Source organism: Osmia lignaria, chromosome 14, assembly GCF_051020975.1.
Source record: "Osmia lignaria lignaria isolate PbOS001 chromosome 14, iyOsmLign1, whole genome shotgun sequence".
Lineage (NCBI taxonomy): Eukaryota > Metazoa > Arthropoda > Insecta > Hymenoptera > Megachilidae > Osmia > Osmia lignaria.
In genome coordinates this window covers 3,908,629-3,933,480 of record NC_135045.1, presented here as the reverse complement: position 1 = coordinate 3,933,480, position 24,852 = coordinate 3,908,629, and the positions used below count along the sequence as shown (strand labels likewise).

At 31.5% G+C, this 24,852-nt stretch overlaps 7 protein-coding genes across 9 annotated transcripts; 3 read left to right on the top strand and 4 right to left on the bottom strand.

Annotated features, from left to right (window-relative positions):
• Nucleotides 1-699: 699 nt before the first annotated feature.
• Sas10 (UTP3 small subunit processome component Sas10) lies at nucleotides 700-2,751 on the top strand. The gene is made up of 4 exons (XM_034330845.2): nucleotides 700-911; nucleotides 1,050-1,654; nucleotides 1,736-2,439; nucleotides 2,512-2,751. The coding sequence occupies exons 1-4, from the start codon at nucleotides 895-897 to the stop codon at nucleotides 2,599-2,601; spliced, it is 1,416 nt and encodes a 471-aa protein (XP_034186736.1). The 5' UTR covers nucleotides 700-894; the 3' UTR covers nucleotides 2,602-2,751.
• A 135-nt stretch (nucleotides 2,752-2,886) lies between these two features.
• On the bottom strand, nucleotides 2,887-4,168 carry LOC117607304 (10 kDa heat shock protein, mitochondrial). 2 transcript variants are annotated; one of them, XM_034330852.2, is made up of 3 exons: nucleotides 4,008-4,168; nucleotides 3,251-3,418; nucleotides 2,887-3,172 (listed from the first exon to the last, which is right to left on the bottom strand). In XM_034330852.2, exons 1-3 carry the CDS (start codon nucleotides 4,008-4,010, stop codon nucleotides 3,029-3,031), a joined length of 315 nt encoding a protein of 104 aa, XP_034186743.1. In that variant the 5' UTR covers nucleotides 4,011-4,168; the 3' UTR covers nucleotides 2,887-3,028. The 2 variants fall into 2 exon arrangements, with proteins under 2 accessions (XP_034186743.1, XP_034186742.1); XM_034330851.2 differs by lacking the exon at nucleotides 4,008-4,168 and adding an exon at nucleotides 3,520-3,673.
• A 1,061-nt stretch (nucleotides 4,169-5,229) lies between these two features.
• LOC117607379 (heat shock protein 60A) lies at nucleotides 5,230-8,753 on the top strand. The gene is made up of 4 exons (XM_034331012.2): nucleotides 5,230-5,388; nucleotides 6,086-6,497; nucleotides 6,583-7,473; nucleotides 7,560-8,753. The coding sequence occupies exons 2-4, from the start codon at nucleotides 6,086-6,088 to the stop codon at nucleotides 7,967-7,969; spliced, it is 1,713 nt and encodes a 570-aa protein (XP_034186903.1). The 5' UTR covers nucleotides 5,230-5,388; the 3' UTR covers nucleotides 7,970-8,753.
• A 258-nt stretch (nucleotides 8,754-9,011) lies between these two features.
• On the bottom strand, nucleotides 9,012-11,601 carry Dbp80 (putative ATP-dependent RNA helicase Dbp80). The gene is made up of 8 exons (XM_034331019.2): nucleotides 11,403-11,601; nucleotides 10,854-11,074; nucleotides 10,685-10,777; nucleotides 10,376-10,593; nucleotides 10,114-10,291; nucleotides 9,796-10,033; nucleotides 9,553-9,715; nucleotides 9,012-9,482 (listed from the first exon to the last, which is right to left on the bottom strand). The coding sequence occupies exons 1-8, from the start codon at nucleotides 11,463-11,465 to the stop codon at nucleotides 9,229-9,231; spliced, it is 1,428 nt and encodes a 475-aa protein (XP_034186910.1). The 5' UTR covers nucleotides 11,466-11,601; the 3' UTR covers nucleotides 9,012-9,228.
• Nucleotides 11,602-12,579: 978 nt separating this feature from the next.
• LOC117607377 (uncharacterized) lies at nucleotides 12,580-20,864 on the bottom strand. Of its 2 annotated transcripts, none has more exons than XM_034331008.2 (11): nucleotides 20,720-20,864; nucleotides 20,064-20,163; nucleotides 17,329-17,888; nucleotides 16,389-17,248; nucleotides 16,126-16,301; nucleotides 15,886-16,059; nucleotides 15,512-15,823; nucleotides 15,286-15,439; nucleotides 15,073-15,203; nucleotides 13,602-14,216; nucleotides 12,580-12,785 (listed from the first exon to the last, which is right to left on the bottom strand). In XM_034331008.2, exons 1-11 carry the CDS (start codon nucleotides 20,728-20,730, stop codon nucleotides 12,612-12,614), a joined length of 3,267 nt encoding a protein of 1,088 aa, XP_034186899.1. In that variant the 5' UTR covers nucleotides 20,731-20,864; the 3' UTR covers nucleotides 12,580-12,611. The 2 variants fall into 2 exon arrangements, with proteins under 2 accessions (XP_034186899.1, XP_034186900.1); XM_034331009.2 differs by having other exon boundaries at nucleotides 15,073-15,200.
• A 216-nt stretch (nucleotides 20,865-21,080) lies between these two features.
• Tcs4 (Threonyl-carbamoyl synthesis 4) lies at nucleotides 21,081-22,937 on the top strand. Its single transcript, XM_034331021.2, has 5 exons — nucleotides 21,081-21,316; nucleotides 21,400-21,658; nucleotides 21,734-21,862; nucleotides 22,124-22,480; nucleotides 22,555-22,937. The coding sequence occupies exons 1-5, from the start codon at nucleotides 21,081-21,083 to the stop codon at nucleotides 22,852-22,854; spliced, it is 1,281 nt and encodes a 426-aa protein (XP_034186912.1). The 3' UTR covers nucleotides 22,855-22,937.
• On the bottom strand, nucleotides 21,082-24,636 carry LOC117607383 (GTP-binding protein 10 homolog). Its single transcript, XM_034331022.2, has 5 exons — nucleotides 24,412-24,636; nucleotides 23,995-24,298; nucleotides 23,685-23,903; nucleotides 22,935-23,602; nucleotides 21,082-22,460 (listed from the first exon to the last, which is right to left on the bottom strand). Exons 1-4 carry the CDS (start codon nucleotides 24,448-24,450, stop codon nucleotides 22,995-22,997), a joined length of 1,170 nt encoding a protein of 389 aa, XP_034186913.1. The 5' UTR covers nucleotides 24,451-24,636; the 3' UTR covers nucleotides 21,082-22,460; nucleotides 22,935-22,994.
• Nucleotides 24,637-24,852: the final 216 nt, after the last annotated feature.

The following is a 24,852-nucleotide window of genomic DNA, read 5'->3' as shown; positions in this document are numbered from 1 at the left end:
CACTACGGCATTCGGGGTATCTGAGACCCCGAAGTACCGGCGACGCTACATACCGACATATCATCATGGGGTATCAGGAACCCCAAAGCACGGGTGACACTGTATGCATACCGACATTTTGGCATCGGGGTATCAGAGACCCCGAGGCACCAATGACACACTTTGCTTACCGACACTACGGCATTTGGGGTATCTGAGACCCCGAGGTACGGCGACGCTGCATGCCGATATTTTGCCGCCGGGGTGTCAAGGACCCCGTAACAAATAGCGAAATATAAGACCTAAAAACGAACAAATCGTGAAACTCACTTGTTCGGAATAGCGATGGGTATGACCGGATCTAGCGAAATATAAGACCTAAAAACGAACAAATCGTGAAACTCACTTGTTCGGAATAGTGATGGGTATGACCGGATCTAGCGAAATATAAGACCTAAAAACGAACAAATCGTGAAACTCACTTGTTCGGAATAGTGATGGGTACGACCGGATGTAGCGAAATATAAGACCTAAAAACGAACAAATCGTGGAACTCACTTGTTCGAGTTAGTGATGGGTACGACCGGATCTGTAACGCATGCGCACTACAATTATTTATTATAAAACAAACTTGTAAATAATTAAGAAATTATTCACTCACAAACAATGAAAATGATATATTTGTAAATCACAAACGATTTCCAATCAATTACAGTTATCAGTTATCACAAAATCTGTTTATTATAACAAATTACTAAAAAGTTTCGGCTCACATCATGACTTCATGAATTGGGTTCATGAATTTTTGAGCCCTCGTGTTTTGTGTTATTTGCATCGTTTATTGTTTAGAATGCTGTAAAGTTAATTATACTTGGATTTAAAGTTATAGCAGTAACACTTATTTAGCAAGGAAAGATGAAAATCCGAAAAAGGTGAAATATTTGTAAAATAGTACAAGATTATGGAAATGTTACCCCAGCTGTATATATTTTTAACTTGAAAATAAAAATATATCATTTTACTTATATTATATGTAATTATATTTGCTTCTTATAATTTATTTTTAATAGGACAAAATTAGCAGAAATGCACTATGAACCTGAGGATTTAGAGGATGTAAATATGAATGAGGTTACAGATTCTGAGGAAGAATATTCAGAAAGTGAACGGAAATTACTTCAGGATGTACGATCTAGACATTCTTCAGAAAGTTATGACAGTGATTATGAAGTATATAAGTTAAATGATGATAATGGAAAGGATCAAGTTAATAGCGAAGATGAAGCGCAAACAGATTCTATGGAATCTGATATCGAAGGATTGGACAATGATTTTGATTTGCCAAATGAAAAGGCTTGGGGTAAAAAGAAGAAAGCGTATTATTCCACAGATTATGTTGATGCTGATTTTGCCAGCATTACTCAGAAAGATTTAGCTGAAGCGGAACTGGAAGAGCAAGAAGCTAGAAATATCCAAAAAAGACTGGCAGAACAATTAGATGATGCTGATTTTGGATTAGATTTTATACAGTCTAAAAAAAGTGATGAGCAAGAAAGTCATGAGGATACTAAACAGCTTGTTAAAAGTGATTTTAGTAAACTTAGTAAAAGACAGAAACAAGCATTAATGCAGAAGGAAAGTCCTGAATTTGTGGCTCTTGTAAATGATTTTAAAGGTATATATGTACAATTAATAATTGCTAAAGTTCATAAATTACAATTAAGTAAGCTAAATTGAATAAATTTATGTTATTTAGATCGTATGGGAGAAGTAAGGGACACACTAACACCATTTATGAGATTAGTCAATAAGGATATACTTCCCAGTTGTCCTGCTGTTTCTTTCATAAAGACAAAATATCATCTTTTATTAAATTACTGTATCAATATTTCGTTTTACTTAATGCTCAAAGCTAAAAGGTTACCTGTAAATTCTCATCCAGTTATAAAACGTTTAGCTCAGTATCGTCAATTATTAAATCAGTTAGAATCAGGGCAAGGAAATCTGATGCAGGAAGTGCAAGAGATATTAAAGGCACAAAAACAAGGCAAACCTTTATACAATATATTTAATGGTGCTGAAATAAACGGTAATGAACAGAAAACGAATAATAGTTCCAAGGAAAAATCAAAATATCCAAAGAAATCTGCAAAAAAAATTAAATCTTCATCTGTACCTGAATTCGAATCCGAAGCCGAAGCCGAACCTGAATTTGAAATAGAAGAAAAAGAATCTGTAAGTGAAGAGAATTTAGAGAATGATGAAGATATGGCGGAAGAAAACCAAGTGAAAGATATTAAAATTATTGATACTGTAATTGATAGTCAAAAAAAGAGAGCAATTACATATCAAATAGCAAAGAATAAAGGTTTAACACCGCATCGTAAAAAAGAACAACGAAATCCCAGAGTGAAACATAGAAACAAATATCGCAAAGCTAAAATTCGTAGAAAAGGAGCTGTACGTATTTATATCATTTTTATCATTGTTTAATATAATGATAGTTTTTAAATATAATTATTTATTTTACAGGTAAGAGAAGTAAGGAAAGAAGTGACACGTTATGCTGGAGAAATATCTGGTATTAAAGCAAGTGTTAAGAAGAGTATAAAATTAAAATAATCAGACTGTATCACTATTAGAGACTACATTAGAAATAATAAATTTTATTATTAAAATACATGTCCTTTTTATCAAATATAAATGTAAATATAACAAATGCAATAATTATTATTATGTTAATATCAATGTGCTTTATTCTATTTCATTTGAACAGATCATTAAGATTGAAAAGAACAGAATTAAAAACAATATGTTAAGAAATTATATAAACAACGAATGTTTTATTCTTTCTTTTGTATGTATGTAAATATGAAATCATGATACTTACATTAAACAACAGACACAGTAGGAATAATACAATTTTATGACTCAAAGATAAACGCTAAACTATACATAAGATTAACTATCATCTTATTTTTTATCTCTGGATTTCTTAGGGAACAATTTGTAGCATTTGGAAAATTATAAACTTAAACCTAACAAAAATTTAAACTTCCAATTTTGCCAATATATCCGATTCGCGGAATAAATGCAATTCTTTATTTTCTTCTAATTCCACCTTGGTTCCACCATATTCTGGCAGTAAAACAACATCACCAACTTTGATAGTTAGAGGAATATGTTCTCCTTTCTAAAAAATAAACAATAGCTATTAGTTTTATGATGTCAATTTCATTATTTTTATTGATGTAAAATGTTTATCGCATACCTCATTTCGTTGTCCTGGTCCTATTGCTACAACTGTTCCTTGTAAAACTTTAGCTTGAGCCTTTTCTGGTAAGACGATACCACCTTTTGTTTTTGTTGCAGCTTCTGCTCTTTGTATAAGAACTCTATCGAAGAGAGGTACAAGCCTTTTAATGGCACTGACTGCAGCCTAGAAATATTCAAATGAAAACAAAAATATCAGAAAATATAGAAATTACAATTAAATGTAGTCAGCATGTACTTGAATCACATTTCTTGAAAATTAATTACTTTGAGATCCTGCATGGTGCAATTCTGTGTAGCTTTTCGTAATATTTAAAATTGGTCAAACGTGCTGAATTGAAAGAAATTATACAACAGCAAGCAACAAATCAATAACAAGAAACACAATTTTATAAAATCAATTTCTTGTTTTTTGTTTTATCGACTGTTTTACCGTCATTTGTTTCTTTTTTTTTTAAACAAAAAATATTCGACACCGGCCATGGAATAAAGATTATAAAACAAAAGATCATTGAAATTACTACTTCAAACAAAAGAACATTGTATCGTAAACATATATCATGAACACATTTACATATATCAACTATAAATTTAAACTTAACAAGTTTAATATAGAAAATATATCTATTTAGTTAATAATTTCCTTGAAGGTTATCTTAAAAAATATTTCAGAAATGTTGCAAAAATAACTTATTATTCTATACATACGAATCATAGATAAATAATTTAAAATATCAAAAATGATGTATTCTTACCATTGCTTTAAAACGTGTTATCAAAGATACGAATTAAAACGATCTATCCGGCAAACGTGGTCGAGCACGTTGTGCAACCTATATGGCAAAGACGAGCGGTGCTCTGCTTTTCTCGAAGATTCCGACTCTCCCCCTCTCTATTTCTGCCCCGCCATGCGTTCATCGATTCGAACAAGAATTCCGTCTATTGGTTACGTAAAAAGTATTTATTCACATGCGGTCGAAGTCTGCCACAAGATGACGCTCGAATATCTTTGACCACGTGGATGCCATTGTAAATCATTTTTATTTCGAATCAATGAAAAACGTACACGAATTACTGTGACAAATAAAAAAAAATAATTATGAATAAAGAAAGACAATATCTATTTTACCTCTTACAGATTTTATAATTCTTACTCAATATCTTCTATTGAAGTCTATAAATTTGGGAAACAACTTATCACTGAGTTTTACTTGAATTCTGTATATCTATTATAAACTGTTTTATTCTAGAAGTTCTTGAATTAAGTTACTAATAAAATATAACATAAAATAAAGCTTGATCTATTTGTTGGATGATAATGTTATTTAAATTTGCGTCTCAATAACAAATGTATCAATGATAAGACATATCAGAGAATATTAAAAATATCATGAAATATTAACCTCTATATTTAGACTATATATGTATATTGTACTCTGTAATCAGAAAAAAATGTTCTTGCTCAATCTAATTTTATATTACATTCGACAAATTGTTTGTCCAAATAAGTAAGACAAAAGAATGAAAAAGGAAGAAAATAAAACTTAAATGGCGCAAAGTTAACTGAGAATATGTAATTTGAAATGAATAAAATGCTTTCAATATTTTAATAGAAAACGAATGTATATTCCTTGGTAAAATTCAAATCGTTTTATATTTGGTCATAGGTCGATAATACCGGTTTTAAGATTAAAAAGCAGCATGGTTAAGAATGAATCGCCGGTATATCAACGAAGGTGATTGGTGTACGCTAAACGATTGCATCACACTTGTTCTCGTACATTCTAGAAACATAATTCTTTACCAAGAAAATAATGTAACGATGGGATTGATGTATCAAATGTTACGTAAAAAATAATAAAACTAGCTATGAAATTTTCATCTGATTTCCTACTTTATTTCATTTAAATTTATCGAGAATTTTGATAAGTTTCTTAATCAAATACCACTTGGGGTTAGGTTAGAATGGGATGAAGAAAGAGGGGAGCAGAGGGGAGCAATCCCATGTGATAGCGCAAGCTCTCGCACATTTCATTCTGCTGGCAAGACAACGTGTGATCACGCTGCGACGATTTTCAATTACTTTTGTGACTAGAATATCTTAACCAACAACTTTTCCTTTTCCATTAAATAAAGGTAAATGTTTCTCGGAAAATTTTGCTCGTTCTTCTCGTGTAAAGTGTAAATCAATTGATCAATATTATTAACCGGCTAAATTGTGTCTGAAGTAACTTACCTTTCCTATACTCATTTTATATTCTTTATTATTATATCTTAATGCATTCTTTTATCAAAATAATCTTACATTGCAATTTGTTCCTTTGATAAATTAAGACTTCGTGTTCTTTTAAAGATGTTGCATGCTTCTAAAAGTATAACCAAAGATATTGAATAAAAAACGAGAAGAATGTGCTCATGATTGTACGTTCGGTTAAAATTATTTTTGATCGTTTTAGTTTGTTTAAATTTCTTAGATATTTTGTGCTGTAATCATCTTTTATTTTATAATTTATTCTCCAGCAAACCGGCGATGTAAGATACATGTAATATTACGCTATAAATCATGTATGATGTAAAAAAAAAATGGACGAAAAGCAAAGAAATAATTTTTTTAATCTTCAAGAGAAACATTTTTTAAGTTGTTTAAATTAATTGACGCCAAACGTTATCTGTTCATTATCCACGCGGTAGTTTACATAACCATGTCTGCTTACGAAAACCATCGTTTTAATTTTTCAATGTTACGATCATTTATATCAAATTAATATTTATGCATTTTTAAATATTTCGAAATAATTATTTTTATAAAACAATTATTTCTTTTTCTTTTCAGATGCATAGATTACCAACTGTTTTGCGTAGCACAGCTTTGCGGCAACTACAAGCCCGTTCATATGCTAAAGATGTCCGTTTTGGATCAGAAGTTAGGGCTCTTATGTTACAAGGTGTAGATATATTAGCGGATGCTGTTGCAGTAACGATGGGTCCAAAGGGACGTAATGTTATCTTAGAACAAAGTTGGGGAAGTCCAAAAATTACCAAAGATGGTGTCACGGTAGCTAAGGGAGTGGAACTAAAAGATAAGTTCCAAAATATTGGAGCAAAACTGGTGCAAGACGTAGCGAATAACACAAATGAAGAAGCAGGTGATGGGACAACTACAGCGACAGTTTTGGCTAGAGCCATTGCTAAAGATGGTTTTGAAAAAATTAGTAAAGGTGCCAATCCTGTAGAAATAAGAAGAGGTAAATGTAACAATATATATATATGAATTGTTCTTACATTTTTATCATAAAATGTGTTTCTTACCAAATAATAAATGTATTGTAGGTGTTATGTTGGCTGTTGATAAAGTCAAAGATGAATTGAAGGCATTGAGTAAACCGGTGACAACACCAGAGGAAATAGCACAAGTAGCAACTATTTCAGCCAATGGTGATAAAGCCATTGGTAATCTTATTTCTGATGCTATGAAAAAAGTTGGAAAAGAAGGGGTGATCACTGTAAAAGATGGTAAAACATTATACGACGAACTAGAAGTTATAGAAGGAATGAAATTTGATAGGGGCTACATATCTCCCTACTTCATAAACTCTAGTAAAGGAGCAAAAGTTGAATTCCAGGATGCACTGTTACTTTATAGCGAAAAAAAGATATCCTCCGTACAGTCCATTATTCCTGCATTAGAATTAGCAAACTCACAGAGAAAACCACTTGTTATCATAGCAGAAGATATTGATGGAGAGGCTTTATCGACGCTTGTAGTGAACAGATTGAAAATCGGTTTGCAAGTAGCTGCAGTTAAAGCCCCTGGTTTTGGAGATAATAGAAAGGCGACGCTTCAGGATATGGCTATCGCGACTGGAGGAATCGTGTTTGGCGATGATGCGAATCTCGTTAAGATAGAAAATGTACAGTTATCTGATTTGGGTGAAGTAGGCGAAGTTGTAATTACAAAAGATGATACGCTCCTTCTGAAAGGCAAAGGCAAGAAGAATGATATTGAACACAGAGCAGATGTAATTAGAGATCAGATTGCCAATACAACATCTGACTATGAAAAAGAAAAATTACAAGAGCGTTTGGCAAGATTGGCATCAGGAGTTGCAGTTTTAAGAGTCGGCGGAAGCAGCGAAGTGGAAGTTAATGAAAAGAAAGATCGCGTTCACGATGCTCTTAATGCTACTCGTGCTGCAGTGGAAGAAGGCATTGTTCCTGGAGGTAAATATTCCTTTTCTCGAAAAGTATATCTGAAAGTAGAATAATTTTATTTAACAATTAAAATTTTAATATCTTTGTTTTATTAGGTGGAACCGCCCTTTTGAGATGTATTCCAGCCCTTCGTAGTATGAAAGCATTAAATAGTGATCAAGAAACGGGTATTAAGATAGTGGCAAGTGCATTACGTATGCCATGTTTGCAGATTGCTCAGAATGCAGGAGTGGACGCTAGTGTTGTGGTAGCGAAAGTCAGTGAAAGCAATCTCGGTTATGACGCATTGAATGATGAATATGTTGATATGATTGAAAAAGGTATCATTGACCCAACTAAGGTAGTCCGTACAGCGCTTACCGATGCCGCGGGTGTTGCGTCGTTACTTACGACGGCGGAAGCGGTAGTGGCTGAATTGCCGAAAGAAGAACCTCAGATGCCAATGGGCGGTGGTGGAATGGGTGGAATGGGTGGTATGGGTGGTATGGGAGGCATGGGCATGTAATTGAGTGAAATCCCGTACAAAGACTGAATTTCGTACAGTAATTAACGTTTGGCAACATTACAATTCAATCACGATATTAATTGTGTGTTATACATTGCGGTTCGTATTGCAAATAACACGACTATAATGTGCCGATTGAATAATCGAAAAAAGCGGAACGCTTAGAAACAGTTGTACTTTAAAACAGAAGATGAAGACATAGAGACTAAGTTTTTGCCTGTGCGTTAAAATATTTGTTCTAGAATCATTTGTTTTTGTATTTTCTTTCTGCATTTCGAGCATTATCGTTTCATTGGATACATGCTACAACGAAAGTTACTTTTTCACTTAAATATATTTTATGCCAACAACTTACTCTGCCGTTACGTAACATAATGTAACAAATTATAACATGTAAGAGAAATAACAGAAATTTTGAGTAAAAAAAGAAAATGAATTATAAAATCTATGAAACGTTTGAGTTAATACACATTGTTCGCCGTTGTCTTCTTCATGTAAAAAAACTATTATATTAGAATGTTTATTAAATTAATTGCATTTTTTCACTCTATTAGTAAGGAATTGTAAAAAAATATTCTTCGGAAATCATAAGAAGGGTCGAAATACCAATATCCTCTGATGCATTTTTATATAATTTTTCATCTGTAGGGGTGAAATAGAATACAAGTGTACAAACGTATGCATTGCAATAAGTTAAAAACCCACATTGTCTGATGCATTTCTTTTAAATATTGCAATTTATTTTCCATTTTTTAGTTTTAATAAATGTATGTTTAAAGAGTAATATTATTGTTGTTTTTTAAAGAACCTAATGACCCTCCTATTAAAAACAAGTTTTTCCCTCTTATCACTGCCATTGTGATATTCTTTCAATATAAATATTTTATTAGAATGCATAATGATTAAAATCTAATTAAATAAGTCATAATCGTACCAAAACACGTATACTGTAACATTTCCTTGCACAAATCATTCTTTTTTTATTATGTAACATATAAAAATACCATCTTTATTGTGTATATTTTTTTATTATTCTGTAATATTTGTCATCTAATTACAGCATCTTAATTCAATAGACAACAATCGGAGTTATATAATTATCGTGAAAAATAAATGTGTAATATTCACCAAAAATGTGCTTTGGAAAGACATACAAAGATCAGATATTAAGAATACAAATGTCTATTTTTTAAAAGAAGTATTACAATATATTTACGCCTATTTAATAGAAAGCATAATTGTATCTCTTACATATCAATCTAGGCTCCAATTTTTTCTATTTCATCTGCATCTTCCGCATCAAGATAATGTATTTTCTTTCCAAAATGTTTTTCTATATCTTTGCAAAGTTGCATTGCATGTGGTGAATCTATTAGGTTAATAGCAATTCCAGATTTACCGAATCGTCCTGTTCGACCGATCCGGTGTAAGTACGTTTCACAATCTGCCTGTCGATTTTGATCCATTGGAAGATCGAAATTTACTACTATAGTTACTTGTTCAATATCGATACCTATAAACAATACCAAATGGTTATGATTCTTTAAACGTTTAACAACTGCAAATGAACAGCTGGTTATTACCTCTGGCCAAGACATTGGTTGTGATGAGAACTTTTTCGAGACCAGATCTAAATCGATCTAAAACTGTTATTCTTTGTTCTACAGTTAATTCACCGGATAAAACAGCTACCGCATGACCATCTTTCGTCATTCTTTCCGACAACCAATTGGCTGTCCTTCTGGTCTATATTTAAATGTAAAATAATGTTTACAGTTTCGAAGTAAATATAATATTAAACTATGGAAAATTTAGAAATATCTTACGTGACAAAAAATAATTGCTTGTCCTATTGTTATTACACCATAAATATTAGTAATAGCTGCATATTTTTCGTCTAAATCTTTGCATCTCACATAGTATTGCTTAATGTTATCTAAACTCTCTTCTTCTTTCAACAATCGTATTATCAAAGGATTATTGACTATAATTTCTGCAAATTTCATTACTTCTGGTTCATAAGTTGCGGAAAAGAACATCATCTGGCATGTACGTGGGAGTTGCCTGTAAATATTATTTTAATATAAAAGATTCGAAAAGATAAACGTGACATCTGAACTCTGAAATGTACTGTTAGTCATTACTTGTGAATACGAATGCACTGATCCTGATGACCTTGTGTTGCAATCATTACGTCTGCTTCATCCAAAACGAAAACCGATATTTTACTTAAACTAAAGAATTTGAATTTAACAGCCCAATCTAATACTTTTCCCGGAGTTCCAATAATAATGTGTTCTGTAATTTTTGATCCACGACTTACTGAAATAATTAAAAGGATTAAACTAAATTTCTATTTAAAAAGTATGTTTGAAAATGATAAAATTAATATTAAGCGTATATTACTTTCTTCTCCTCTAACAGCATATTTTATTTTTATTTCACTACAAAATGCAGACATGCATGCTGCTACTTCTCCTGTTTGTATAGCTAATTCATAAGTTGGCGATAAACAAAGTACTTGAGGGTAATTCTTAGTAGTATCAACTCTACTAAGCATTGCTAGCACAAAGGCTGCTGTTTTACCAGTTCCGGATTGTGACTGAGCAATCATATTCTGAGGCCTGCAAATAATTTTTCACATTTTATATCTGTCATATATTTTCTATATCTAATATATATTTAAACAAACTTTAATTTACAAAAGAAACTTACGGATCAGCAAGCAAAGTAGGTAATGCAGTTTCTTGAATTTTTGATGGGGCATTAAATCCCAGAGCATATACTCCTTTTAAGAGGGCTGGTTTACTATAATGGATATTGTAATGTATAATTCAAAAAGGACTGTATTAATATAAAGGAGTTAATAGCTAAAAATACTAACAGATGAAGTGCTTCAAATGTTTTGACACTGTATAATGGGGAAGATGGATCTTTTCTTTGTATCTCTAGATCCTTTGTTGTTTCCATCAAGCCCCTACGTATAATTTTTTGGAGTAAAGATTTTTCTGCAGGAGAGATCTGTTCGTCTGTTCCATCATCGCTCTTGGAGTCTGTACTTGCATTGCTGTCTTTAACAGGTTTGTCTAAATTTAAGCTGGACACCTGTTGATAATGATTAAAATAACAAACAACATGGTTTTCTACCAAATGAATTAAACATCGAATGAAACAAAAAAGAAACAACAAAATTTCAGTACAAGAAAAAAGCGTCGTTATATAGGATTTTGAAATACAACATTCAAACGTAAAAGTTTGTCTCATTTAAAATAATTAAAATCAATTTCATTATTAAATAAATGGCAGTAATATGAAACCACGCAATAGAGATATGGAATGAAAGTATCTTCTCGAATGATGAACGTATATATATACATACAATAATAAACAGAAATAAGGTTAAGCCGGTGGTGTATATGGAGAAAAACATTACCTTCGCAGATAACTTTTCCTGCTCGTCTACATATTTACCCCAATCAAGTTCAGATGAAGCCATATCGATATTGGTACATTTACAATAATTCAAGAAACCCGGATTTTTAATTAAAACATTAAATTGACAAATACTGATCTACTAAGTATTTTTTTCATAAAAGATCATGAAGTGTCTTGTACATAGAGTCTAATCCGTGATTAGACATATAAAAGGACCGGGTATGCCTTTGTCATAATTTTTGGGGTTTCAGACACCCCAGAGTGAGGTTAGCGCCATCTATACAAAGTGATGGAAACTACTTACCGACTGCAGTCGATAAATATTTTCCCGACCGATGGCGATAGGTAAGTTGTCGAATAGTTTCCGCCATTTTTGTATAGATGGCGCTGCGATCGAAAGCAGGAGCGCACTCCTACCTCTTCGGCGTCAGAAGACATACTGACGCGCTTCGCCGTGAAGCGGCTGATTTATATTCCCCACCCCGCCCGACTTTCATTATTCGCGTAAAATAAATATATTCCATCAAAATGTCAATAAATGTGTTAAAAATATTGTTGTACATCTGATGGCGATAAACTTAACTAAAGTTAAAGAAAATATTTAACTTTTAAGTGATATTACGACACAAGATTGGTGAGGGTGTATACACGTACACATTAAAATAGGATTATGATTAGTGTTTAACAGACACGCTTTGTAAATATAATTATCATTAATGATATTTAAATTTAAAGTATTACACATCATTCATTTATAAGTATAATTTATGTCCTGTATAATGACATGTGTTATGTTTCTGTGCTTAAAATTATAAATTAATTAGCTTAGCACTGTGCTACACATTAAACTGTAGCATTTAAATGCATAATATATTATTAAATCTACCACATGTATTTCCATATGAAATATACATTGCATTTGACATATATACAAATTGAATTATTCTACCTTCATTCGTGAAGGTATATTATACAGTTTATTTGCAGCCAAAAATATGTTCCTTTTGAAGTCTTTGCATATTGTATGTTTTGAACAAAGAACTCGCAAAATATAAAATGCATGTTAAATTATATGCAGGCTGCATCAATGAATCGAAAGATCGTTATTTACTTAACATAATTACAAATAATACTATATATTTTTTCTTCTTTTTTTTTTTTTATTTTTGGTTGCGATATATTAGAAGAGATGCATTTGATATTTTCCTTAAGAAACTTTCGCAATTCCAGTTGTGGTCTTTATTCCGCTCGATTGCGATACGAGGCGAACTGTTATCAGCGAAAGGTCTAGCATTTTACGTTGATATTTTTTATGAAACACCATAGCAGCGGACTGCGTCTTAAACACAATTGTTGCACTACGCTCGCCCATTTGTATGCTCTACAACAGGAATAATAGAAGCAAATAATTATTAAATTAAGAAATATAGTTTTTATTAAAAAAAATAAAAATAAAAAAGAAACAATATGATAAATTGGTTACAAATATAATAAAATTATAATAACAAATTAAGCAATAAAAATGACTAATACCATTGTCAAGAGATAAATCACAGAAAATAGAGTCAAAATCGTAGGAATCAAACAATATATTCTTTTATATGTAGACCATATTAAAAAATACAGTAGCCGCTCAATAAATTGTTAGGAACGTCTCACATTTACACAAATTATAAACTCGTGCACGCGTAACTTGTTTTATCATTATACAACGTTACGTTTAATTTACATACTGGCTATTCGATAAATAACCACTTCTTGAAAAACCTGGTCTCTACATTCCTGAACTTTATTATTTATCGAGAGGATACTGTATTAAAAAAACGAAAAACTCATTTTAATTTTCTTATGAAAATAACTGCACATTATTAAATATAAAATAAACATAAAATGAAATTAAGACAATGATCTTATTGCAATTACACTGGGATACAACTTCTTGTACTAAATATACTTTGGTAAGAAATTTACAGAACATTTAAGGACATTATAGTCATTAATACAAATAATTGAATATTTCAAATAAAACAAGCATGACAAAAATGATCAAAAATATAATTAAAAAAACAAAGTTTAATAAAGTTATAAAAAGAAACGGTTTTAAAAATAAAAATAAACACCATACGCAAAGCTTTATAAATTTGCAATACTATCGCCAATAAGCATTAAAATTTTGTTTTCATGCAAAAATAGTCACCTCGATTGTCCCGATGCTTTGACACATACGCCTAATTTGCGCTTCAGAAGTACTTGCTGCTAAATTTTCTACTCTCACGGTATTTGTTTTTATTTCTGGTACTTTTTTTTGTTGAGTCGACGCTTTTTGAAGTACAACTCTTTGATTATTGTGTGTATTAACAAAAACTTTTTGCGCATTAGCATTTGTTACTTCTTGTACGTTAATTACATTTTTCTGCAGATTTCCTGGTGACTTTTGTTTAACAATTCTTTGCGGATTACCTCCAATTCTTTGCCCGGTATTCGTTATTTTTTTTAACACATCAGACTGACTTTGTCCAACTTTTTGAACTCCACCTTGCATAGTATTAATTACTTTTTGTACCGGCGGTTGACCCTTTTGCAGATTTGATACCGTTTTCTGTATGCTGGTAGCAACTTTTTGTGTATTTGATAAGGATTTTTGGATTACGATTCTTCTAGCTCCAGTCTGAGAATTCAAGACTTTTGCATGTTCACCGGCTTGGTTAATCGTGTGTCCTGCGTTACTGTCTTTTGCAGAATCGACAGAATCGTTGGATTGTACAGTTTGTACTGTTCGAACGATTCGTATGCACGATGGTTTCTCCATAGCCTATAACAAAAATAATCAAGATGTATGTGTTAAATTACTAAATCTCGTTAAACAGAAAAACATAATTAATGAATTTACACACAAAAATACTTAATTATTATTTGATATAAATTTATATTAATTAATTAATAAAAGAATTGATCGATTGAATAAACATTTGTTTTAAACGCTATACTACATGAATAAATGTTAGCAACACACAATGAACAAGAAATGATGATATAAAATATAAAGAAAAGAAATAACTCAAAACTTGGAGGAAATGAAAAGGAACAAAAAGTATTTAAAAATATATATTTTATTGAAACATGTGTAAAAAATATACAGAAAAATCTAATAGATGTGTATGTATATATATACAAATATATATATACACATATTTTATTTATTAATATTTTGTTTAAAATTTGTATGCTCTCATTTGAACAATAATAAATACTTAAGAATGATTTACCCTTTTTTCCTAGTGGCTAGAAAATGCAACAACGCATTCTGCTATTCAACAAAAAGAACTTTGAAGTTGGTAATTACCAAAATAATTTGTTTTTATATACATGCGCCTGTGTGTGCACATACGTCAAATACATATGTACACTATATTAAGATTTATGTACAATATATTCAAAAAACGAATACCATTTCCGCGTATTATGTACAAATAAAATTTTTACTACGTGAACACGTTTTACTTGATTCATGCATTAAGCAGAGACTGCTTGTAATTGTCTCCCAAAAAATGGAGATTGCGTACACTATTAGCTATTTCTATAAGAATAAATGTTTAAAAAAGACACTCGTTTCAAATTTCATACATAGCTAACAATTGAAAAAAGAAGTGACTATTTTAGTGTTGTACCTCTGTAGTTTGTGTATTCATAGGACGACCACGTACTCTTCCAACACCGGTGTGTCCTTTATTTACGGAAGCATCTTTTACAACTCCCATAAGCGTCGACGTAGATTTTGTATCCTGCGTATTTTCACCTGCTAGAAAATACAATACGCACGTACAAGTACATTTCTGAGTATTATTATTTGTTTCTGCAGCTTATGGGAAGATAATACATACGCGTAGTACTGTCGATTTTTGCCTCTTCATTTTGTTTCTCCATTGCGGCCATTTTTCGCCTATTTTCCTTCTCACGTAAAATTTTTTCTCTGAGCCGCTTTTGTTCTTCCATTTTTTTTCTATACTCCTGCATTTCCGGGTCATTATCTTCGTCCTAAAATGGTTTATATAGAAAAACTGTATATCATACTAAAAGAAACAAAATTATACATACGAAAGCGCATACTTTTTTTTCATTGCCCACAGTATTCAACGTATCCACCGTTCGTACTTCTTGAAGATTTCTGTTGCTAGGTTTTATTCGCTTTGGGCTCAAATCTCGTAAAGGTCTATCCGACGAGTCGGGAATTCTTTTCTGCGGTAATCTAGGTCTTATCGATGGATTTGCAGATCTGTTATTTGATTTCTGTACATGATTTTGGTCGTAATTATCACGGTATGAGTTTGACGAAGGTGCTCTGCTTCTTGAAACATGATCGCTCCTGGTTTTCGATGACAAATCTCGATCACGATAACTTTGATGAACTCCTCTATGATCCTAGTGTTTAATAGTAAATGTTTCAACTAAAATTCCTCTTTACTAATTTCTACTTTACTTACATCTTGGTAACTGTCCTTTTGATCCCACTGATCTGATTTATACTTTGAACTGTATTCATAGCTACTTTCCCGTGGGTAATTACTATCCGAAGGATATTGCTTACTCGGTGCTGAACTCTGACTTTTCTGAGGTTTGTTTTCCTGCCATACATCCGAAAAGTATGCATACGGATCCTACGTAAAATAAATTACAGAGTGTTATCCAAAACGTTGGGAAACACACGGGTCACGAATACTTACATCGCTCTTATTTTGTTGATAATTTTGTTGGTAATGCGACGAGCCTTGTTGTGTTTGATTATACGAACTTTGATTTTGATAAGAGATAGCAGACTGGGAAAACTGACTACCAGGAATTTGAGACGACAAAGATGGTTGTTGTTGCTGTTGCTGGGTGGAATCCCATATGAGTCTTGCTGTTTAGAATTTAGAAGAGAATACCGTGAGTGAAATGAGCAACGAATTAAATGATTTTGTAGATAGAAGCTTTTTAAAGCACTTACCATCGTTCGTTGATTGAACAGATCCTCGAAAGTGAGGATTGATTAAAATCTTGTGCCCTGGAGGTAAAGGTACATTGGGTACATTGGAAGTGGACTGTTGCGGTACAGGTAACGTATTAGTATTAAATTGGCTGGTAGGTACTTGATCGGAATAGCCGGACCTCGAATCGTATACAGGCCGATTTTCAAACGGAGGCTCTTGAAAAGGTGGTCTATTTTCGAATGGTGATTGATTGGGTATTTGCACGTTTGGATGATTGATAAGCGGTGGACCCTGGGAAGATGTTTGCCGTGGAAAGCCTTGCATAGGTAATGGCTGATTTCCAGCTTGTAACAAAGGCGCCGATGTTCCAGGTGGTACCACTGAATTCAGATTTCCAAGAAGCGATCCTCCAGCATTTCCTTGCAACACCGGACCTTGATTATTTTGCATCAATCGTTGCTGGTTGTCTTGCATAAGCACGCCGGAGTTTTGAAACGGTCCCGGTTGAATTTGGACGTATGGTGGTTGATTAGGAGGATGATTGTACGATGCTCCTGGTCCTGGTCCTGCCAACCCACCACGGTGCCCATAATCTATCCTCGGCCCAATTACTCTAGGACCTCCTACTTGACCTTGAAATTGATTAGGATTCAATTGTGGTCTGTTGTCTAGAAAATGTGTCGGACCTGGTGGAAGTGGACCATTTGTAGAATAATGCTGGAAAGGTTGTACTTGAGAATTTTGTTGTTGATAAATAATCTGTTGATTCTGCATGTTGCTTGGTACTCCAAGGAGAAACGGTGGTCTCGTTTCAAGCAGCGGAGGTCTGCACACTGGTGGTTGACCATCAAAGTTTGTGCTACGCGCATTATTAAACCTGGAATATATTCTATAAGCTTTACAGGTTGACCGACGCGACAACTAATTAGTATAACAGAAGTAAAGAGAAAGGTGTACCTTGGATTGAAATTTCCAGTATTTTGTATGTTAAATCTTCCACCGCGACTTCCTCTTGTGCTTCGACCTCTTCCTCGGCCTCTGAACGAACGTTCGGCTGTTACTACGTTCTCCAAAGTTTCTGGTATGTTATTATTCATTTTCGGAGAAACAATAGTTCTTTCATTTTGAAATCTGTTCCTTCTTTCCTTGGCCTCTTCGCATTCATCGTCTTCCAAACCTTGCCCATTTCCAGAATAGATTTTTGCATTCTTTTGCAACTTCTCTCGCAAGTCCCCCTTTCCAATGTTACTTGAAGTGTTAACGCTATCGATCGCAGAATGTTCATCGTGTTGACGCGTTTGTTCGCTTTTGTACTCGTTAAGTTCATCTTGCTCGTAATACTTTGATTGAATCTCTAGCTGATCCCCGTCCTCGTAAAAATCATTATCATCGCGTCTATCGGTTTTGCTTCTACTAAACTCTATATTTTCATCTTCGCCATCTAAGTCGTCGAGTCCGTCGGTAACTCCTAAGTCCAGTACATCATCTGTCTCCTCTTCTCCCTTATAGCTATTCTGCTGCTCAGGGAATTAAATTGCCAAATATTTGTAATGAAAATATGATATTTAGCCGTGATCGTTACAATCTACGCTTAATTAAAATATATATTTATAAATGCATAAGAAATTATTATTATTATTTTTTTTTTTTTTCATAATTAAAACGGATATACGCAAGAGGTTTGGGTTTCACATCACCATACCAGTTTCTTGTAACTCTATCGCTTTGTTTTTTCTTTCTTTCTATTTTGTTCTTGTTTTAGTTTACTTCGCTAAGATTTAAACGCAATTATTTCATTAATGCTCGTCATAGAACACGAGTTCAATTCATGCAGATGAGTAATCAAACACAGGTGTGCATATGTGTCTAGCTATATGCGAAGTGGTGTAGTACTATACGAACAAATGATTAGAACAATCATGAATGTTTCTTCAGTGAAATGATAACGTGTCTTCCACTTCGTGATACAGAATTATTATAAATATTTAGTACAATGGATTACAACTTCAGAATACAGCAGCATGATATATCACAATATGATACATTTTACGTTTGCACACTATTTCATATGATGAGTAGATTTTAACAATCAACATTATCGTTAATAAACAGCTACATTTATAAATACTAAGAATATTTCATACTACTGTTTCTTTTTATGAAAATAAAATCAGATAAATGATCTTAAATGCTAAAAAGAAAGTGGTACAATCCGTTTTTAGAAAATTAACAGTATAACTTTCTTACAATATTATTTTAATAGTATAAAAAATTGGACGTACTTTTAAACAATGTTTTAATGAAATAATTCACGATGTATCATTGCCCCGAGTCCGAAATTTTCATTAAAACATTCTTCGGAACAAAGATGTTTATACCTGGACATGTGTATACCAACATGTACATTGTAAGTAATAGAATTCAAAAATATTTTGAACTACAATTTGTTGAAATTGTGTAAATAACATTTTAACGAAATTATATATAATACTGGTATATAATACCATTGGTCTGACCCATTGTTAACAACAATTTTGTTTACAATCTTTAATATTATGTTTTTGAAACAACAGGGGAAAGGAAATATATGACAAAACATACATTTGTTTTAAACAGATATTAAACTTACATTATCCAGGATATTTAATGCAATAAAAGTCTGATTATTTATAAGTATATTTAACTTTATAGATACAGAAAAAATGTTGAATTTGTACCAGTCTGCTAGAAAATAAGAATCTAAATATGAAATTTACATTGCATAACATGTAAACTGAAACACAATAACTAATAATGCAATATGAATATCAAAAATAATTTACATTAAATTGCATTTCATTTTCCCTGTATTGATTCTGAGCATGTTATATTCTTATTCTACATAATTCATGTTTCATCTTCACAGTGGATTTTCATGTTTTCCTAGTTACAGTTGTATCAAAAAACATTACAATAAAATTTTATAAACCCAAGATTAATATTCAATAACATTTGAAATACAAAATTTTCAGCTATGCAAAAATGGAATAATTTTCACGCATTTATTTCCAATATTAGATATTATGATCTATTATAGTAAACATATTACAATGTAAATTTACAAATTTGATGGAATCCCTTTGTTAATTAATATCATAAATAGGACACTTTAATAAACACATAAATTTCATACACAAAGCAGCTGCACATACAAAGAAATAATGATTTGTTTTAATCATAATAGCCTTATACAATGAAAAAGTATGTAGTATGAAGTTACAATTTAAGATGTATCCATACATCTTAATATCTTACAACCTTACACACAATGTATATAAGCCATAAGCAAATAAAGAAATGTTATTAATATTAAATTATTTTCTTCTACACCAAAATATGTTATTTATATAGCACATGGAAATAATTCATGTTGCAATTAATCCATTTATGTTAAATAATCCATTATCTTTTAAAAGATTTAAAAGAAAAATTTCAATAAATTCATAATTTCAATAATCATATTAGTTTAATAACTATTTTAACAAATTCTACACAAAATAATGGAACCATAAATGGATTAAAAATTCTTGACTCTGTAATCAAAACTTAAGCTTTTATAGAATTTCTAATGTAGTATCATATGTATCACATGGTATATAACAATACTCTAACTTTTATTTAATAACAATATAATGGTCCAGCAATATGCTCACCCTATCCAGTTCATAGTCGTCTGCTAAAAGAGCCTCTTCTTCATCATTGCCTAGATTATATTCTTCGTCTCCAAGATCCTCATCCAATATAGTTTCATCACTAGACAAACAATCATTAACAATTACCAAAAAGAAAAACAGCAACTGTTTAATGTTACAATGCATTGATGTACAATGAAGTATGAAATTCCCATATTTACGGTATATGTATACATGATGTAATATAATATTAATCAACTACAAATTTTTCAATTGCAATTCACACACAAAACAATTAATTTTAAATCGGTAAAAAATTTACGAGATCAATACAAACAAGTGATTTACCAAACGAATGGTGCTCTCAGATTGGAATAAATCTTAACAGTATGTAGCAAATATTCAAGGTATAATATTGTATATTATAAATACGATTATATATGAGAAACAAATTAACTAAAGAAAAGAGTGTATTGAATAATGTTTGAAGAAACACAATATACGTCATTTTAACTTGTGGTGGCAACTCTAACCTCCATGTTTATTAAGATAGATAACACCTATTTTTCAACAAGAAACATTATTACTGGGATTACGTAAGGTAAGCAGATAATTAAGATGAACATAAAAATTACAAAACATATTTATATATCATGATAAAAGAAGTAGTTACTTACTGTTCCGACATTGTACATCCAACTTCCGATTGCTTCCGATACTTTGGAGAAAGCTGCAATATCTATGATGGCTGCGCGACAGCAAACTTTGCGTGGGTTGTATCGATTGTTATTTTCGACATATCGATAACAAATCTCGAATTGAAGTTGATTTGTATCGATTCACTATCGAATTCGACATGTGTATATGTATATTTAAATAGACATAAACATTTCATTATAACCTTTGATACGCAAATGGTTTATGCGGTTTTACATGTTCTGATTATGACATGACAATAATTTATAAACTTACATTCTTGCTTGTATAAGTAAAAGTAAAAATATTCAACGCTGTAAGAAGTTAGTTTTGTAGAGAAACATGACTTGGACTATACGTTTATTTCACAAATGTCAACAGAAACATTTTATAAATACACGGGCATTTTTACATTCATATAAAAATGATGTAGAAAGGGTGCAAAATTCTCAGCCTGATAAACCAGCTATAATATTAGGAGTGGAATCTAGCTGTGATGAAACAGGCTGTGGAATTGTTGATAGCACAGGTACCATATTAGGTGAAGCTATTAGTTCTCAACAGCTTAACCACTTAAAGTAATTAATATTAATACAGATAATATTATAAGCTTAATATAACATCATTACTTCTTCTATAATTATCATTTTATGTCTTTTAGTTTTGGAGGAATAATCCCTACAATTGCCCAAATGTTGCATAGGGATAACATTACCAAAGTTTGTGAGGATGCTTTACAAAGTGCAAATTTAAAATTAAGAGATGTTGATGCTATAGCTACAACAGTAAAGCCTGGTATTCGTCCGTCTCTTGGTATTGGAACAAAGTTTGGAAAATATTTGGCAAAAATTGGAAATAAACCTTTTATACCGATACATCATATGGAAGCTCATGCTTTGACAGCAAGAATACAAGAAAAGGTTTATTGAATATTATTAATATAATAAAACAGTAATAATAAATAAAATTTAAAGTGTTTTATTTTATCTGTATAGGTTGATTTTCCATATCTTGTTTTATTAATCTCTGGGGGTCACTGTTTACTTGGAATTGTTGAGAGTACAAATAAATTTTATTTACTTGGAACTACTAAGGACAATGCACCTGGAGAAGTGTTTGATAAGGTAAACAATTATTTATTTTAACCTATTATTTACAATATACATATACCGCAGTTCACCAGAGTCCATAACTGCGACGCGCAGGTTGAAAGATGGTGGGGGAACGCAGCGAGCTCTCCGCCAATCGCTTTCCACTTCGTTGCCAATCAGGGCGAAGATGCGCACTGGAGATGCGCGAAGAACGAAAACTGGTCTTTTCGCAGTTATGGACTCTGGTGAACTGCGGTATACATACCTAATGTTAACAGGGAGGTATGTTTACAGATTGCACGAAGACTGAAATTAAGAAATATTCCAGAATTTAATACCTTAAGTGGAGGCCAAGCTCTAGAGATTGCAGCAAGTAAAGCAACAGACATTAATCAGTTTGCATTTTCACCCATAATGACAAGACTTTATGATTGTAATTTTAGTTTTGCTGGGATACAAAGTACATGTAAAAGGTACATCCAATTTGAAGAAGAGAAACATAATATAATTGCTGATATGCTGATTCCTGATGTATATAATTTGTGTGCAGCATTCCAATTAGCTGCTATAACACATGTCTGTCAGAGAACTCAAAGAGCAATGAAATTTATTGAGAAAATGTCATTATTTCCTGAAAACAAACGTACATTGGTATGTTTGAAAATTATTAAGAAGGTTCTATGATGTACATTGCAATTTAATATTTTTCTTTTCTTATTAATTAGGTTATTTCTGGAGGAGTTGCATGTAACAATTTACTGGCCAAAGCATTAAGTATTGTATGCTCGGAATTAGGTTATAAATTTATAAGAACTCCACCAAAATTATGCACTGATAATGGGATAATGATAGCATGGAATGGAGTAGAAAAATGGATTACAGGTACAGATATTATTACAGATCCATGTGAAATTGAAAAAGTGGAAATAGAACCTAAAGCTTCATTTGGAGAAAATTGGATTCAAAGAGTACAAGCAGCAAATGTAAAATGTGAATGGATACCGATAAAAAGAAAACTTTACTAGATAGTTTAAGTGATAACATTTACTGTTACATTTTTGTAAGATGATTAGAGCATGTTATTACATCATTGTTTTTAACTTACAAAATGGTATGTTTTTTTATATCCTTTCCAAAGGTTTTCTGATTTTAAAACGACAAAAAATTATAGAAGCGTAGGTGCATGTCGATTTATTTGACGTTTCAATTTTTCATATAAACGATCTTCGTTTGATTCGTTACTTTGATCAGAAGCTTTTATTTCTTCATATTTATCTATAATATATCGTATTTTTTCTTTGATTCGTTGTACGTCATCTGCGTCTTTTTTAATCAAAGCTGTAGGCAGAATATCATCAAATTGCAAAAACTTCTTTGACTGCATAGCTTCATCAAATTCTAAGGAAGCTTCTGATAAATTACTTAATTTTGGTTTAATGTCTTTATAAATTTCATTTGCCCCTTCTGTATCCATTTTATTTATTACAATCATTGCAGGTTTATCTAACAAATCAGGTTTATAAAGCTCAATTTCTTTGTTCAATAGAAGTACAGTTTCTAAACAAGATCTATATTGGTGTTTAACAGAAATCTGAAATCCTTGAATGTCTATAACAAATAGTAGTAATTTTGTTCTTTCTATATGTTTTAAGAAATTAAAACCCATTCCTTTATTTACATGTGCACCTTCAATTAAACCTGGTAAATCAGCAACAGAAATTTGTCTGTAGTCATTATAATTTATAATACCTATTTGTGGTTTAATAGTTGTAACTGAAAACAAACATGTATAAGATAAATAAAATTAGATAATTATTATTTAAAAATAACACGTATCGTATAAGATAATATTTACATGGATAATCAGCAATTTTTGGCTTAGCTTTTGAAATTGCATTTAAAAGTGTACTTTTTCCTGCATTAGGGAAACCAATTAAACCAACATCAGCAATTAACTTAAGATCAAGTATTATGCCACGCCTTTCACCTTTAAGTCCACAATATCCTGTATTTTCACTTCCTCCTAGCCCACCTTTTGCAACTATTAATTTCTCATTTTCAGAATTTAGTTCCCCTAAATTTTCATAAACATACAAGGATAAACTTTTTTTAAACAACTATTATTAGTCTTACCAAGTGTATATTATACTATAAGGGTATATTACCAAGTTTAATGCGACTATCATCATATACAGTCACACCAATTGGAATCTTTATAATTAAATCTTTTCCAGGTGTTCCAATAATTCCATTTTTGGTACTTTCACCTCCTGATTCTGCTTTTAACTTTACATTTTCTATCTTATTTTTAACAGTTCTTAACGTTAAGTCCTCTTTTGCAACAACACATACATTTCCTCCAGCTCCGCCTAAACCACCATAACGATGTAACCCAGAACCACCAGAACCAGCGCTTACATAAATACGTAAACTGTCAATAAATCCTGTGCGTTTATATTTCCTTGGTAGCTAGTTAATTAAAAATTTATATTATTAATCTATTATAGTTTTTTCACTCTAAAATTACCATATCTAAATTAAATAAATATGAATTTTATTGCATTGAATAAGTTATAAATTACCTTACTCGAATAACCTAAAACTCGCGTTAGCAGAACCATTCTTCTCCAATAAAAATGTTCTGTTCACAAAGAGAGACCAAAAGAAATTTATATATATCATTGATATCTGTGGTAAACTTTCTTATCTTATAATATTATTCTTATAATATTAATTCCTATCAAATTTCTATAATTGCAAAAACGTATATAGAAAATTAAACGTAAACAATATTTTAGAGATGGCGCTAAATTTATCCAATCCCAGTGTGCAGGTATATAGAACAATTTCAAACCATTTGAATTTATTCATTTCTACGGAAAATTATTATTAAACACGTATTAAATACAAACGCTAAGATCATATTAGTGATCCTCAAGCAAAAAATCAATTTTTATTTCTTTATTGATAATATTATGTATATTTTAAGCAAGTATTCATTTTATTGCAAATTAAACTGTTTA

What these genes read in the sequence shown, in the direction of transcription:
- Sas10 (XM_034330845.2), top strand. An exon ending in TCTTGTAAATGATTTTAAAG is followed by an intron (nt 1,655 to 1,735) that starts GTATATATGTAC and finishes TATGTTATTTAG; the next exon opens with ATCGTATGGGAGAAGTAAGG. An exon ending in AAATTCGTAGAAAAGGAGCT is followed by an intron (nt 2,440 to 2,511) that starts GTACGTATTTAT and finishes TTTATTTTACAG; the next exon opens with GTAAGAGAAGTAAGGAAAGA.
- LOC117607304 (XM_034330851.2), bottom strand. An exon ending in GACCAGGACAACGAAATGAG is followed by an intron (nt 3,173 to 3,250) that starts GTATGCGATAAA and finishes TTTATTTTTTAG; the next exon opens with AAAGGAGAACATATTCCTCT.
- LOC117607379 (XM_034331012.2), top strand. Translation starts at nt 6,086, where the DNA reads ATGCATAGATTACCAACTGTTTTGCGTAGCACAGCTTTGCGGCAACTA. An exon ending in TCCTGTAGAAATAAGAAGAG is followed by an intron (nt 6,498 to 6,582) that starts GTAAATGTAACA and finishes AATGTATTGTAG; the next exon opens with GTGTTATGTTGGCTGTTGAT. An exon ending in AGAAGGCATTGTTCCTGGAG is followed by an intron (nt 7,474 to 7,559) that starts GTAAATATTCCT and finishes TTGTTTTATTAG; the next exon opens with GTGGAACCGCCCTTTTGAGA.
- Dbp80 (XM_034331019.2), bottom strand. Translation starts at nt 11,465, where the DNA reads ATGGCTTCATCTGAACTTGATTGGGGTAAATATGTAGACGAGCAGGAA. An exon ending in ACATTTGAAGCACTTCATCT is followed by an intron (nt 10,778 to 10,853) that starts GTTAGTATTTTT and finishes TATCCATTATAG; the next exon opens with TAAACCAGCCCTCTTAAAAG. An exon ending in AACCAATGTCTTGGCCAGAG is followed by an intron (nt 9,483 to 9,552) that starts GTAATAACCAGC and finishes TATTGTTTATAG; the next exon opens with GTATCGATATTGAACAAGTA.
- LOC117607377 (XM_034331008.2), bottom strand. An exon ending in CTGTGGGCAATGAAAAAAAA is followed by an intron (nt 15,440 to 15,511) that starts GTATGCGCTTTC and finishes AAACCATTTTAG; the next exon opens with GACGAAGATAATGACCCGGA. An exon ending in AAAAATCGACAGTACTACGC is followed by an intron (nt 15,204 to 15,285) that starts GTATGTATTATC and finishes TGTATTTTCTAG; the next exon opens with CAGGTGAAAATACGCAGGAT.
- Tcs4 (XM_034331021.2), top strand. Translation starts at nt 21,081, where the DNA reads ATGACTTGGACTATACGTTTATTTCACAAATGTCAACAGAAACATTTT. An exon ending in CAGCAAGAATACAAGAAAAG is followed by an intron (nt 21,659 to 21,733) that starts GTTTATTGAATA and finishes TTATCTGTATAG; the next exon opens with GTTGATTTTCCATATCTTGT. An exon ending in CTGGAGAAGTGTTTGATAAG is followed by an intron (nt 21,863 to 22,123) that starts GTAAACAATTAT and finishes GTATGTTTACAG; the next exon opens with ATTGCACGAAGACTGAAATT.
- LOC117607383 (XM_034331022.2), bottom strand. Translation starts at nt 24,450, where the DNA reads ATGGTTCTGCTAACGCGAGTTTTAGGTTATTCGAGTAAG. An exon ending in TTTTAGGTTATTCGAGTAAG is followed by an intron (nt 24,299 to 24,411) that starts GTAATTTATAAC and finishes TTAATTAACTAG; the next exon opens with CTACCAAGGAAATATAAACG. An exon ending in TGATAGTCGCATTAAACTTG is followed by an intron (nt 23,904 to 23,994) that starts GTAATATACCCT and finishes ATGAAAATTTAG; the next exon opens with GGGAACTAAATTCTGAAAAT.